At 45.2% G+C, this 15,878-nt stretch overlaps 1 protein-coding gene across 2 annotated transcripts in view; it reads right to left on the bottom strand.

The window, feature by feature from the left end:
- Window positions 1-15,878, bottom strand: part of GABRR1 (gamma-aminobutyric acid type A receptor subunit rho1) — a 38,549-nt gene that overhangs the window by 11,559 nt on the left and 11,112 nt on the right. For both annotated transcript variants that reach the window (XM_053222473.1, XM_015069539.3), the window contains exons 2-3: window positions 1,928-2,034; window positions 181-248 (exon numbers count right to left, since the gene is read on the bottom strand). In XM_053222473.1, coding sequence (XP_053078448.1) covers window positions 181-248; window positions 1,928-2,034 — 175 coding nt within the window. The remainder of the gene's footprint in view (window positions 1-180; window positions 249-1,927; window positions 2,035-15,878) is intronic.

Here is a 15,878-nt window from a genome sequence, read left to right as displayed (position 1 = left end):
ATTGGGTGGTTTTTGGCAAGTGTCTTAACCTTCCTGAGCCACCTATAAAATGAGTGTGGGCATTCCCGTAGTAGCCAGAGAGTTGTGAGACCCAGTGAATTCGGGTGTGTGGACCTCCTGGCCCAGCATAGGCCCTGTGTGAATCCACCTGCTACAGCCCTAGAAAAAGAAGCACTTTACCATGTCGACCTCTGAGATGCTGTCCAAGCTCTCCACCTGCACATCCACACCCACAGGAATGGCTGGACCTGCAAATGGGGCATGGCAAGAGCATTTATTCTTTCTATTTGAATTTTTACTATAGAAAAGACAGGCATAGGAGCATTTCCCCCCCTGGAGCCCCAGTTTCCTCAGTTTCCTGTCAGACTTGAAGGTTTGGTGTCCCCACATTTCAAGCTCAAATGAAGCCAGAAATCAAAGGGTTGGATCATAGGCTGCCTCCCTGGAATATTCCAACAAAGGTTTAAAAAAAAGAAGTTTTGGGGCATATGGGTGGCTCAGTTGGTTAAGCGTCTAACTTCAGCTAGAGTCATGATCTTGTGGTTTGTGAGTTTGAACCCCATATTGGACTCTACGCTGACAGTGCAGAGCCTGCTTGGGATTCTCTCTCCCTCTCCCTCATTCTCTCCCCCGCCCCCACTTGTGCTCTCTTTCTCTCTCTCTCTCTCAAAAACAAGTAAATATTTTTTTTAAAGTTTTCTTTATCTGAATCATTCAGGTGATTCTGAGATGATGAGGTTAATATAAAGCTTTCTTCTTTGGTTGCACATACTTATCTAAAGATACAATGAAGACCTAGCTCAAAGCTGAGTCTAATCTAAGGAGTTACTCCTTAGCATGGGGTTATCCACTTTATTTTTTATATTTGCCTCCTGATTTTGCAGCCTCTTGTGTCACGGAAGCCAGTGTCTCTGTCTGGCCATGAGAAAGGCTCTACCTGGTTAATAGGCACCCAGAACCAAAGCCACATTCAGGTCATTGGCCAAGCCCACACATCTGTACCTTTGCCACAGGATGGGGTAGCTTCCAAGGGCAACGTGATGCAATAGGGTGGCCTTTGGCATTTCTAAGCCATGAAATCTTACTATCCACAAAGAGAAGGAGAAGTAGATTGCTGCCCCTTTTCCTCCCTGCTTTCAGGCATGGGGGGCAGGCATGGGGCAGACTCAGATTATCATAGATTGAGGTAGGTTTGGATCTAACAGGAGCAGGTTACAGATTAAATAAAGACTCCCTTCTAAAATCTGTTTATTCTTTGGGTCGAGGTGGCTAGAAGAAATAAAAACATGGGGACAGTTTCTAAAATAAATTTTTTATTGCAGGAAGAAACCCATGTAGATGAAAACCCTATTTGACACTGAGCAGGCTGAAATCTGGCAGCTTCAGGCTAAGCTTCAAAGTGCCATGACATCCCTCTGCTCTAGATCATTATTTTCTCAAGCTATTTTCATTTAATTAAATCCAGCAGACCACACTCTGCCCTCAGATACACACCCCTCGTTCCATCTGCCAGCTCCCGGATGAGAATGAATTTAGTCCAAGGTTGTGGTTTCAGAGTATTTTCAGGAGGCAGCTTTGGGATGTAGCAGCCCCATCTTCCCCTTGTCCTTCCCGCAGCCAGCTGCTGGCCTCACTGATCCCAAGCCTTCCTTATCAGGAGTAGTGGCCTGAGGACTGCTCAGCTAGCCTACCCTCGCCGTCGGCCAACAGGCACCTTCTGAGAATGTGTTTAGCAGGGCCCACAGTGGGGCTGGGCAGGGGTGATGCTCAGAAGACACTGTGGGTTCCATCTTGGCCACCAAGCACGACAGAGATGGACCTGACCAGGGGATAGAAAAGCTGGGTGGTCCCTTGCTTCGGTTTATACCCAGGCATAGGTGAACAGACCCGAAAAGAGAAGACAACCACGGCGAGTTGTGGCTCATACCTCCAAAGCCAGGCCTCATGCTGAAATCGTGGTCGTCTATCCTCAGAAGCTGCTCTGATTTTGTCAGTGGCGACTTGGTGATATCGGGACTTCGTTTCAGAATTGGACTGCCAAGAGGGGAGAAATGGGTTGAGCACATATTCCAATCAAAGCAGATAAAAAAATTTCTTGCATTCAGATGTGATCCTGACAGGTTCGATGGGATGTATGATTTCTTCTTTTATGCTATTGGATATCTTCTTTCCCTCTCTCCAGCTTTCTAGAGAAATGAACTGACCCAGAAGGTCCAAGACAGTAGTTTAGAATCATAACTGAGGAGCTTTAAAAACACCAATGCCCAGGCCCCACCTCAGAATTTTGGATTTGGGTGCTCTGGGAATGGGGCCTGGCAATTAGTATTCTTAAAAGCTTCCCAGATGATTTTAATGTGTAGCTAATGCTGATAACTGCTGGTCCTGGCCTTACTAAGAAGTCTATCCCCCTCCAAAGCACCATGGCCATTCCGGGAGGGTTTGAGCTAGAGGGGAGAGGAAGTGGGTGTGGGCAGAGCTTGGTACCCTTGGCTTCTGTTGGCCCATTCTGTGGAAAGAGGATGGATTTGCCCTTGGAAAGTCCACCATCCTTATTCCATCAGAGGCAGCTTCTTGTTCTGCTGCTGGATTACACCTAGGGCCATTTTTATTTATTTTTATGTTTTCTAAATAGGTAATGCATTTACGGGGTTGGACAATTTTAGAAACGGAAATGCAGTGAAAAGTTTCCCTCCCATCTCTGCCTCTACCACATTTCTCCCATCCCCAGGTATCTCTCTGAATGATTTCTTGTTTCTTTGCAAGGTTTCTTGTAGGTACAAGTAAATACAAATATATGTCCTTAGTTCTCCCTTTTTTATTAAAAAAAATTTTTTTTAGCGTTTATTTATTTTTGAGATAGAGAGAGACAGAGCATGAACGGGGGAGGGTCAGAGAGAGGGAGACACAGAATCTGAAACAGGCTCCAGGCTCTGAGCTGTCAGCACAGAGCCCGACGCGGGGCTCAAACTCACAGACCGCGAGATCATGACCTGAGCTGAAGTCGGCCACTTAACCGACTGAGCCACCCAGGCGCCCCAGTTCTCCCCTTTTTAAATTTTTTTTTAACGTTTTATTTATTTTTGAGACAGAGAGAGACAGAGCATGAACGGGGGAGGGGCAGAGAGAGAGGGAGACACAGAATCGGAAGCAGCCTCCAGGCTCTGAGCCATCAGCCCAGAGCCCGACGCGGGGCTCGAACTCACGGACCGCGAGATCGTGACCTGAGCTGAAGTCGGCCGCTTAACCGACTGAGCCACCCAGGCGCCCCAGTTCTCCCCTTTTTAAAACCCAAAGTTAGCATATAAACTCTCCTACTTTTTCTTTTTTTCTTTATTTAACTATTCTTTGGATTTTTTTCCATATCTAATTATCCCAAGCCTCTTGTTCTGTTTTGTACTACATAGCATCCATTACATGGATGCACTGTAATTCACATGACCATCCTCAATTGGTAGATATTTGAATTGTTTCTAGTTTTCTGCTCTTATAGGCAATGCTTCAATGTCCTTGAATAGTCTTCACCCAGCCATCAACACCATCTCTGGAATCCACAGAAATAACTGACTACCTTCCCTGCTCCTCCTTATGCTAACACCAGTCATGTGTTCTCTTCAGGGTGCCATCACCCACACCTTTCCCCTGGATGCAGTGGTTCCCAAACTGTGGCATGCATCAGTATCTCTTGGAGGGCTTCTTCAAACCTAGGTTCCTGAAACTCCCTTTTCTTCTGATGTTTCTGATTCAGTACGTCTGGGCTGAGGCTCAAGAATTTGCACCTCTAAGAAGCTCCCAGATGCCCCTGATGTCCCTGATCTGGAGACAACACTTTAAGAGCCACTGCCCTGGCTCATCTTATTCTCAATATATATGGTTTCCTCCTTTTTAACTATGTCTACCTTTAAGTCCTTTGCCATCTTCTTTCCTGAAGAAGCCTTCATCATTGTGGGGAGAAAAAATGTGGCGGGGAGACAGAAAAACAGGGCTCTGACCTTCACTCTGACGCTGTCTGCGTGGTGCCTTTAGGCAACTTGTTTCCTGAGACTCAGTTCCTTAACTGATAGAAGGTAAGCTCTGTGACCTGACAAGGGGTGTGAGGAATAAATGAGATAACGTGCGTGCAAGTACTCTTCAAACTCTAAAAGGTACACAAATGGAAGAAGTCACTGTCGTTACTGAGCTGGTAAGGAAGTTTCCTTCCAAAGTAAGGGAATTAATGTGCTCACAGCAAAGGAAGCACTTTGGGGAAAGAATTTGAACTAGTGAACCAGGACCAAGCTACGCTGCTTATGGATGTAAGGGAGGAAGAAGCTAGGGACTTCGAGAGGAGGAAAGCTGGTCCCCTTCGCCTCCCTCATCCTCTCTCTCACCCAGCTGAAGCCAGGAGCCCCGCCATTTTTCCTTTCCAGTTTTCCTTTCCTCTGGTCCCCCACCTTCTGCCTCCAGCAAATGGACCAGGGGTGGGGACTGCTTCTGAAAATCACCACAGGTGACGTGTGAGGAAGAGACATCTTTAGGATGGTGTGCATGTGTTGATGGCCATGCTTGCCTTATCTGCCGGCATCTTTGTGTGCTTCTGTCTCTGTGTACGATGAACATTAAAAACAAAGGCATGCTAGAGACAGTCTAGGTACTCAAATCAACAAAGTACTCCTCACCCTTCAGATCTACTGCCAATATTGTCAGAATAAAATATGAACGAAAAAAACAAAACTATGACGCTTCACTGCATTAATTTAGCCTTTTGCTGAGCATTTTCCCAGTACTCACAGGAGCAGGGATTTGGAGGATTAATTACTTAGACTGGTCTGAGGAGACCTGACTTAAAAACCTCTCCCCCCTCGGTTTACCAGAAGGTAAACCTCTCCCCCTTGGGCAGATCAGAAATTGATGCCACTCTTTACTTGAATCTACCACGAAACCGTTACTACAGAGAGTAACACATTGCCAGGTGGACTGTATCACTTGGGCATCCTTGCCGTCTGGCTTGTGGATTCAGCCACATGGGCACTGGCAGGAGATGACAGAGCAGGGCATTTGTTCCTCAATCTCTTCCTGCTTCAATGCCAGGGACTAGCAATGTCTGTGTTGCTCTGTAATTACAGATAATCACAGTATCTTCAATAATTTCCAATAATACTATTTCCCCTCCAGGCCTGTGGGTAGTCATGGCTTCCTTCTGTTCCTAGTCCTGGTTGGTTCTCTGAACCTTGGCCACAGCTCTGCGAGTAGTCCCTTTGTTCAATTATTGTTTAAGCCCTTTTGAGTGCACTGCTGTTTTCTGCCAGGACTCGAATGATGCACACACATCGGGACTGATGCATAGGGATTATGTCATCTGTGGCAAAGTGGAACAGAGGCAGGAGCTCAGCAGGAGTGGGTCCCAAGAGTGGGTCCCAGGCATAGGGAAAAGCTAAGATTGGAGGGAGGGCTGCTCCTTGGGCTACAGGCCATCACAAGTGATGGTCAGCAGGGACAGGATGAGACCACAGGCCACCAAAGGCAGAGTCTTATCTTTAGCACCTTGTACAGTGCTGGGTTCCTGTGGGCTCTCAACACATGTTAATTGAAGGAAGGAAATGGCCCCCTAGATGGGCATCTGAAAAGGGAAGCAGGAGGAACTGAAAGAAGGGCTCAGAATGGAAATTGAGCTCGACCCAGTTCTTTCTTTGGCTTTGGGCCAGCCTGAAACAGAACTGGGCTCTGAGATGCCACTGCCTTTCCCATCGTGAAGCCTAGATTCTAGCCTAGAAAAGACTGATAAACAAGATTCTTAAAGTCTTTTGCATTGATGTTTAATATTTTTAAATAACATTTTTTCCCTTATGTGCCCATGTTTTAAAAATTATAAAATAAAGGAGAAAATAAAAACCATTCAAAAATAATCTTTGCCAGGGCGCCTGGGTGGCTCATCAGTTAAGTATTGGACTCCTGATTTTGAGAGGTCATAGTCAGGTCATGATCCCACAGTTTCATGAGTTCAAGCCCCACATTGGGTTCTGTGTCAACAGCGTGGAACCTGCTTGAAACTCCTCTCTCTCTCTGCCCTTCCACTGCTTACACTCTCTCTTTTTCTCAACAATGAATAATAAATAAATAAAAGAAAGAAATAATCTTTGCCATCTGTATATACCCTCATCCTTTGAAAGGAGAAAGAGAGAAAAAGAGGAGATACTGTAACTTGCTTTTAAACTCAAGTTGCAATAGATCATGAAATCTTCTACATGGCATTGGCATCTTTTTATCAGCCAGAAGTATGATTATTCATTTTTTTAAAAGTAGGCTCCACATCCAATGTGGGGCTTGAATTCACAACCTCCAGATCAACAGTCACACACTCTACTGACTGAGCCAGCCAGGCACCCCTGATTATTAATCTTGAAACGAAGTATGACACATAGAAAATAATAGGAATAACCAACAGTGCTTGAGTACTTACTATCTGTCAGGTACTATGCTAACTTACATTACATGTATTATCTAGGGTTAGTCCTCATAACCTTGAGGTAGGCTTTATCATTATTCCCATTTTATACATGAGGAAACTAAGACACAGAGGGTCTCAGTAACTTGCTAAAGTGATGGATCCAGGAGTCAAATCCAGAGGGTCTGGCTCCAAGGGTTGGAAGTAAGGTCAGTACAGTGTCTTGTTGGAAGATTTGGCTCTGATTGCCTGGAATTTGGGTTAGATGTAAAAGGTCTAAGCTTATCTTTCCCTCGCATAAGAGCTAGCATGGACTCAGCGCAAAATCGATGCCCACACATTTATTGAATGAGCCTCTGGGAAGCTATGGAGAAAGCACAGACATGTCCCAAGTTATGATGATATAGGATAACATTTGAAACAGCTTTGGGGGCAGTAAAGTTTTGGGCTGTACATTTTTTGAACACCCATGTTCATCCTATCCTTTTGGACAGAATGAAAAGTTCTGACCTATGGTACATCCTGACATTTCCTTCTTATAGTTCCTAGTCAGCTCGTGTGTGGATGGTGTTTTCCCAAAGCACATCTCAGAACTCTCTCAGAGGTTAGGTAGAGCAGGGTTGGGAATCCATGATGAGCAAGGGGTCTGCTGGACGTCTCCCTCATTTGGCTAAGAACAGAGCACCTGATAAGTTATACTTCACTTTGCTGATGAGGTCACCTCTGAGAAGATAGAGAACTTAATTTTGACAAGGAAGGAATCCTTTCAACTAGCTAATGGAAACACTCTTGTTTTCGTGGCATGTGTAATAGCCACGTATACATAAAGGCTCTTTCTCCTCCTCAGCTCCCCCCACTTCTGTCCCCCACAGTTGCTGGTTACACCTCTATGCCTTTGCTCCTGCTGTCCCATCTGTCTGGAAGTTCCTTGCCTCCATTCTTCATACTCCTTACCTAGACAATGCCTTGTGTTCCCAGATCAAGTACTACCTCTTCCTGGAAGAATTCCTAGGTTTCCATCCTACCCGCCCAAATCAACACTTCTCTTCTTCACATGCCTTATTAGAATGTGCAGCAGCCTGTGTGGCCAGGGGCCTTCTGACCACTTCACGCACTTCACCGTGAGCTATATCAGGGTGGGATCTCTCTCGTACATCTCTGTAGCCCCAGCTCCTGGCAGTGTGAAGAAATCAGATTTCACAAAAACACGTACAAAATATAAAAGGAGAAACATAAACCTAAAGGTGTATCCTAAAGAGTTGAATGGACCTGCGAGAAATGTGCCAAGGAAGCCAAGGCTTAAACAAGGTGAGACTCAAGAAAGGTGCTAAAGACAAGGAGCTTTCCCTAAAGTATTCTGAGCCAGAAGAGTCAGCAGAGGGAAATACACTGCTTGGTGGGTAGGCACCAATGTTAACAAACGGTAAGGGTCAGGCTGGGAGTCTGCTAATAGAATCCAATCTCCATCAGAGAGACTGGCCTTCGCATTGGGAAGGGAGCAGTGAAAAGAAATAGTTGCTGCTCAGCATGGTGAAAATGCTGGCATGAGATCATCTAACTCAGGGTATCTCAGTATGAATGCACTTTGGGGTCACCCGAGGAACTTGAAACTTCCCAAGCCACACTGCACACCAGGGGTGGGACCCAGCCATCAGTAGCTTTCAAACCTCCTCTGCCAATATTGAGAACCACTTACTGTTCTAGTTTTTTTAATGGAACGCAAGCGTACAGACCCAGATGTATTACAGCTTGGGAAACTTAAGGATTATGCAGCAGAGAAAATCTGGAAAATAAGAGAGAGGCCAGAAAACTGAAGATGGGAAAATGCTTCTTGATAGTCACAAAGAACAAAGGGTATCATGAAACTGTGGAAGTTAAGCTCCAGGTTGTCTCCTGGCCATGTGCTAGAACTTTGATTACAAAGACAACTTAGGAACATTGCTGTGTCCCACTACGTCAATGGTGTGAAACCAGTGAGAGCTCAGACAGAGCAAGACATCCTAAACCCTAAACTGATCTCCTTTCCCTGGGTGGGGCCTCCATTTGGCAGATCCGGGGAGTGTCACTGGGTGATGTGCGTAGCGTAACTGTCCTCAAAGCAGAGACAAGCCCTAAGGGGGTCCAGGTAGAATGACAGTCTGCACAGGAGCTTCTTATCCGTGCCCATGACAAGATGGCATAGGTGGGGCCCAGGGTCTTCAGGGGTTTCCTGAGCTTTACAACATCCGAAGCACTTTCCCATAGTTTGGCTCACACAGTCTTTACAATAACCCTGAGGTGACAGACATAATTGACTCCACTCGACAGAAGAAACAGACTCGAGGATGTCAAGTGACTTGTCTAAAGTCATGGAGTGACTATGTGGCAGCTCCAAGTCCCAAAGCCAAGCCTTCTTATCGTTTGGAGCCAGTCTTGCCACCGCTGCCCCATCTAGCTGAGGGGCTTTGGTGATGGATTCTCGGGGTTGCCTGTAACTGTGCCTGCCCAAGCCAAAACTTCAAAGGAAATCATCACGGGCACAGCCAGGGTTCCACCTTACCTTAAGGGAACATAAGTTCAGAGCTATGATGGTAAGTAGGGTAAGGGCTTGGGAGTGGGCACTTAGCTGGCTGTTTTACATGGATGGCCAGCGAACCTTTCCCTGAAAGTGACAATCAAGCAGAGGCCTGAAGAAGATGAGAAAGCAACCTCCCGATGCCAGAAAAGAGTGGACAGAGGCCATGAAGTGGGGCTGCACAGTGTGCCCCAGGAGCAGCAAGGAGGCCTGTGTGGAGGTAGAAGGGAGGTTGGGGAGGAGACATGGGCCAGACCAGCCAAGTTTGCTCTGCTGCTTACCTGAGACTGAACACAGGGCTGCTTTCCAGTGTGCCCACCGTGAGTAAGGCTGCTAGGATATGTTTTGTTTTGTTTTTTTAAGTAAAAAAAGTTTTTAAACATTTATTTATTTTTGGGAGACAGAGAGAGACGGAGCATGAGCAGGGGAGGGGCAGAGAGAGAGGGAGACACAGAATCTGAAGCAGGTTCCAGGCTCCAAGCCTCAGCACAGAGCCCTACATGGAGCTCGAACCCACGACCTGGAAGATCATGACCTGAGCCGAAGACAGATGCTTACCCAACTGAGCCACCCAGGAACCCTGCTATGATATTTTGTACACATTGCTCTCTGAGGCATTGACCTAGCAGGGAGGATACCTGCCAGCACACGGTCTCAAGCCCCAGCTTTTCTGGCTGTTGACAGAACACCACACGTTTCTGCTATCAGTTTCTGTTTCCTCTGCTGCGAAACAAGGGGTTGGGTCATGGGGGAGCTTGGAGACCTTTCAAGTCTGTTCCAGAAGGCATCATCCCTATGGTACTAAAGGCACTTTATAGCTCTAGCCCTATGGGTGGATGGCAATGTGGAAAGGGTCAGTCCACTGCCAGAGCCCCACAAATATGGTTTTGGCTTCCTTGCAGACCCCCCAGCACAGGGTATATGTGAGTGTGTGTGTCCGTGTGCATTTAACTTTCATTTATCTAATAAGGATGTTACCCTAATATTATTTATATTACATTTCTTGAATTGCTATAGAGGCTGTGCATTTTTCCACGTAGTGAATAAGTATTCTGTATTTTTCCTTGGGTATAAATAGTTCATTTCTTTTGATTTCTTATTAAGTGGAATTTTGGGTAAGTAACCGATAATCTGCTTTTCAAACCACAACCTCTAAGAATGTGTGATGGGTAATTTTATATGTCAACTTTGCTAGGCCATGGTACCCAGTTTTTGGTTAAATACAAGCCCGGATGTTACAGTGAGGTATTTTTAAACATGTGATTAACATTTACATCAGCAGACTTTCAGCAAAGCAGGTTGCTCTTCATGGTGTGGGTGGGTCTCATCCTATCAGATGAAGGCCTTAAGCAAAAATGCTGAGTCCGCTGAGGAAGAGGGAATTCTGCCTCCAGACTGTCTTCAGACTCAAGATGCAACATCATCTGCCGCTGAATTTCTGGACTGCTATCTGCCCCGTAAGTTTCAGACTTGGTAGCCCCCACAACCACATGAGCCAATTCTTTCAAAGGAATAAATCCTCCTCCCCACCTCTCCCTCCATACATATGTATATATTTCAGTACATCACACAATATATCTATGTAATACCATATATACAGATAGATACATATTACATGCATCCTACTGGTTCTATTTCTCTGGACAACCCTGACTAATACAGGATGTGTATACTCATGGACACCTAAGGTCTGCACACCTGTGGGAGACCTGAGCTTCCTGGAACCAAAAGACAGCAGGGATTGTGTCTGGTGTGGGTGGACCAGACCAATTTCATTTGCCTTCTGATCTTGTCTCAGAGTCCTAGCTCAAGGTCATCTGATCAGGCCTTCTTCTTGTCACCATGACAGACTCCTGTTCCCACCAACCTGGCAGCTCCTTGGCACACAGGCCTGGGCTGCTATCACCCTCAGTGACAGGGCACAGCAAGAACATGCTTGTCACCCTGCGTCTCTGGTAAAATCTTGACCTAGATCATCTCTTTTATCTTCTACATACGTCCCAACATAAATTTCCTATGCCTTCCCATTTGAAGACACTGGATTGCTTTCTTTTAATTTAAAGCTTTGATCTATTTTCTACCTATTCTCTTTATCAGAATTCTCAGGTTGTATTTTTCCCATTTATTAAAGTTCTTCAGCTACTTTCTGGATACCACTTTTGACCTTGGAGAGATCTGTCTCTATTTCCAATGCTACCCCCTCTATAAGCAAACTTTGTTTACTGATCATATACTATCCACCATGTACCTACATGCCTTTGTACACTTTAGGCTCTCAATAAATGTCTTTTGAGTGGAATTCCCATCACTAATTAAATATATCAGCTTTTACAAAAACAAAACCAGGGGTTCCTGGGTGGCTCAGTAGGTTGAGTGTCCAACTCTTGATTTTGGCTCAGGTTATGATCCCGGGGTCGTGGGATCGAGCCCCACATCAGGCTTCTTGCTGAGGTAGAGCCCATTTAAGATTCTCTCTTCTCTCCCTCTGTTCCTCTCCCCTGCACTTCACACTCTCTTTCTCTCTCTAAAATTTAAAAAAAAACACCTATTTTAAAAACAAAAAAAAACAAGACCAAAATAAGCATGCAAATAAAGGGTATGTTTGTCAAGGAGCCAGCTTGCAATGCATTTTGATAAGTGAAGTGACTAAGTGAACTTGTCCACTTACCCCACATCTCGCCCTCTCACCTGGAAGTGGAGCAGGACCAGGCCTAGAAGAGTGAATAGTAAAGGCCCACAAGGGGACTTGATGTCATAGTAATTATAAGTCACAATCACTTGTTTGAAGTGAGGCAGCTTATAGTATGGGAAGGAGCTCAGATTTGTCACCAGTCAGACTTCAGTGTGAATCTCAGGGTAGCCACAAACTAGCTGTAAACCTTGGGCAAGTTACTTGATCTTTCTGTGCCTCAATTTTCCATAAAATGGGGAAATAATACTAACTTTACAAGATTGCTATAAAGATTAAGCCAGAAAATGTTTGAACCACATAAAACGGCTGACATTCAACTGGTTTTGACCTAGAAAAACATTTTCATATAGTTCAACCTAAACCTTACATCTGTCAATGTAATGTCCTGTTCTCACTTTATGATGGTGAGAGGAGGGCACTGGACATGGAGAAAAGAGGGATGTGGAATTCTGAAGGGATTTTTCACGACCCTGCCACAGCCATTGTACATGGGGGGGCTTTTCTCTTCTGATCTTTAAAATGAAGGGATTTCTAAGGTCCTTGAAATTCTGACATTCTGTAAAAATTATTTGATTAAATGTCTGTCACCTCCACTAAACTCAGCATCTCAAGGGACCACCATTGCCTCCACCAAGCCCTGGGCACAGTACCCGAAGCATAATGTACTGAGTACATATTTGTGGGGCGAATAAAGTACAGGAATAGCAAAAATCAGAACTCATTTATTCATGCTTAACACTTCTTGAGTATCTATCATGTATCCGATATTGTACTTGAACTTAGGGAGACAAGGATAAAGGTGCTAGTGGAGTCCTTGTTATGAACTGGACTATGACCCCCCCCCCCATCCATATGTTAAAACCCTAACTCCCAGTGTGAATATATTTGGAGATAGGGACTATAGGGAAGTAATTACAGTTCAATGAGATCATAGTAATGGGGCTGTGATCCAATAGGACTCACGTCCTTACAAGAAGAGGAAGACACCAGAGATGCCCCCTCTGCCCCTGCTGGCAAACACAGAAGAAAGACCATGTAAGGACAGAGCAAGAAGGTGGTTGTCTATAAGCCAGGAAGAGAGCTTTCACTAGAAACCGAATTTGCTGGCACCTTGACTATGGATATCTAGCCTCCAGACCTGTGAGAAAATAACTGTCTATTGTTTAAGCCACCCAGTCTTTGGTAATTCATTATGGTAGCCTGAGCAGACTAACACAGCCCTCAAGGAGCTCATCGTCTAGAAGCCGAGGCAGATGAGGAGGAAGTGCTAATGCTGAGAGATTAGTCCTCTGAGATGGTACAGACTGGGCTGTGGAAACTCCCAAGTAAGTCGCCCAGTTGAGACTGAGAGGCAGGGGTGGAGGAGGGCCAGGAAGGCTCCTCCAAGAAAGTGACGTCTCTGGTAAGCATAGGAGCAGGAAAAGAAATGAGCAGGAGAGAGAGGAAAGGGAAGGAGGGCGTCATGAGATGGGAGCAGCCTGAGCACAGGCCTCAGAAAACAATTAAGACTGAGCGAAAGGTAGTAACAGGACAGAACCAGGAGCACAAAGAGAGTCAAAAGTTCGAGCAAACCATCTGGAGAATTGGGGGACAAGATGAAGAGTGGACACCACTTACTCAGGAGAAAATCAAATTCCAAGACACTCTGGGCAATCAGAGACCCAGTTCGTAATTAAGTGGCTTGTGCTGTGTCAGGACAGGGGTTTGAGAGCAAATGGCTCTTTCCTCATCACCACCTTTCCCCTGGCTTCCTTCCTTCATCACGTGAACCCGCTGGGTCTCTTCTGGCCTGAAAGCTCTCGCCTGTCAACCTCACCAGTGGCAGCCTTTCTGGGCACAGCTGAGTTGCTTGTACGAGTTACCTCTACCCGCCCCATCTTCTCCCCGCTCTTCAACCCACCGCCCTGCTCTTCTCTTCTCTGACGTCGTCAGTGGCTCTTGGCTACTGTGTTTTTGTGTGATCTGACCCTATTGTTCACTCCCCCCTTCTGGAAACTTAACACTTTGCCGGAATGCCTCTCTGGTGTGTAAGCCTCTTGAGGGCAAAACCTGTGTCCGATTTAGTCACCGATGAAGGACTCATTGCCCAGTGTGGTGTTGGGCCCATAACAAACATCTGACAACTCTTGAATAAATGGCTGTCTTGGCCTCTTTGACACCCCTCTACTCCAATCATGTGCCCACTTCTTTGGTCCCTCATTTCCAGTGTCCTTCACCAAGGCTCCTTCCTCTGTCCTCTCCTTAAATGTTGCTCTTCCCTAAGGTTCTGTCCTTGATCCTATTCTTATTTCATGCAACATGGTGTCTTTGGGTTTCCTCACCTACCACCTCCTGTGAGGACTCCTGTTAAATCTACATCCCCAAGCTTGATTTCCCTCCTGAGCTGTGGACCTATAGCCTCCAACTGGACAGCTATCTCTTAGCATCTTGTGAAGGCACATCCACGTCCACATGCTCGTACAGAATACCTCTTTCCCCCCAAATCCGCCCCTCCTCCTGTTTCCTTTCCCTGGCACCACCCTCTACCCAGTCACACAATCCAAATACCTACTAGTCTTCCACCCAAGCTAATTCTGACAATTCTAGCCCCTTAAAGCTCTCAAATCCATCTCCCCTAGTCCTGTTCTTTCCACAAATATCCTACTCCGGGCTTTCAGCATCCCTCACCTGGGCTAAGGCATAGACTCTGGATTACTTTCTCTATCTCCCCTCTAGCACTCTTTCCGGCCTCCCACCATACTGCTACCAGTGTGATCTCTCCAAAAATGGAAGTCCGCTGAAGCAACTCGGACCCTCTTTACCTTCAGAATCAACTTGAATTCTTTAGCATAGCAAAGCAAGTATAGTAACAGTACTTCCGGCTTCTGGTAGATCAGTTTGCCCTCCCAGAGCAAGAGCTGGCATTTGTCCCAGGACCTGCGATGTAGACAGGTTATGCCTCCATTCCTCCAGGGAGGAGAGAGAAACAATAACTATTGATTCATCCTGGAAACATTGCTCAATGCCCTGACATTCTGATGTTTACCAAGCATGGATCTGTGAAAGGAACTCCACCTGGATGTGCCTCCCATGGAGATCTCGGAGGGGAAAAACACTTGAATAATTTGCCAGGGTGGAGACTACAGTGAGGCAAGTGAGAAAAAAACCTAAGGAGGCACTCTCAGGATCATGCAAGCGCCTCCTTCAATTTTGCACCATAGACACCGCACTTGCCTCACCCTGTTCTGTGAGTGTGTTCATCTTGCTTCCCATTCCATTAGGATAAATTACGAAAAGAAGCCTGGATACAAACTACTAGCATCTTATGAGTTTAGATTCTGGATGAAATTAAGTGATCCCTTTAAAAATTTAAGTTACATATGGGTACCTGGGTGGCTCAGTCGGTTAAGTGTCTGACTTCGGCTCAGGTCATGATCTCACAGTTCGTGAGTTCGAGTCCCACGTCGGGCTCTGTGCTGACAGCTCAGAGCTTGGATCCTGCTTTGGATTCTGCATCTCCCTCTCTCTCTGCCCCTTCCCTGCTTGCACTGTCTCTCTCTCTCTCTCTCTCTCTCTCTCTCAAAAATAAACATTAAAAAAATTTTTAATAAATAAAATAATAAAAATTTAGGCACATTAAAACTTAATCTGGTTGGTGGATATATAAATTGGATCCACCAATCTGGAAAACAGTTCGGCCAAATATATTTGGAGATTTAAGGTTCTTGTGCCACTTCTAGGAGTCTATTCTAATTAAAAAATCACATATGTAGGGGCACCTGGCTGGCTCAGTCAGTAGAGCATGTGACTAGCCCAGGGTCTTGAGTTCAACCCTTATGTTGAGGATAGAGCTCACTTAAAAATAAACATGTATGTAAACAACTATTCTCATATACAAAGATATTCATGTATAATATTTATAATACTTAAATGGTGGTACATTTTGCATTATAATGCAGTCACTCAAGTGATAATTATGTAGACATTAAATAAGTAAACATGCAGACAAAACCATATAAATATAATGAGTTTACAAAACTGGACGTATAGAATAATCCCAAACTAGTCAATACCCAGGACATGCTTAGAAAAAAAATAATAAAAGATTGAAAGAAAATGCACAAAAATGTTAACATTAACACCCATAAACTTCTGAGCTTAGGGATTACGGGTGGTTTTTGTGTGTTTCTAAAACATTTTTTCCCATTTTTTAAAATGTTAAATAATGGTCA

This window comes from Acinonyx jubatus, chromosome B2 (assembly GCF_027475565.1).
Source record: "Acinonyx jubatus isolate Ajub_Pintada_27869175 chromosome B2, VMU_Ajub_asm_v1.0, whole genome shotgun sequence".
Taxonomy (NCBI): domain Eukaryota; kingdom Metazoa; phylum Chordata; class Mammalia; order Carnivora; family Felidae; genus Acinonyx; species Acinonyx jubatus.
This window is presented reverse-complemented; position numbering and strand designations above follow the sequence as displayed.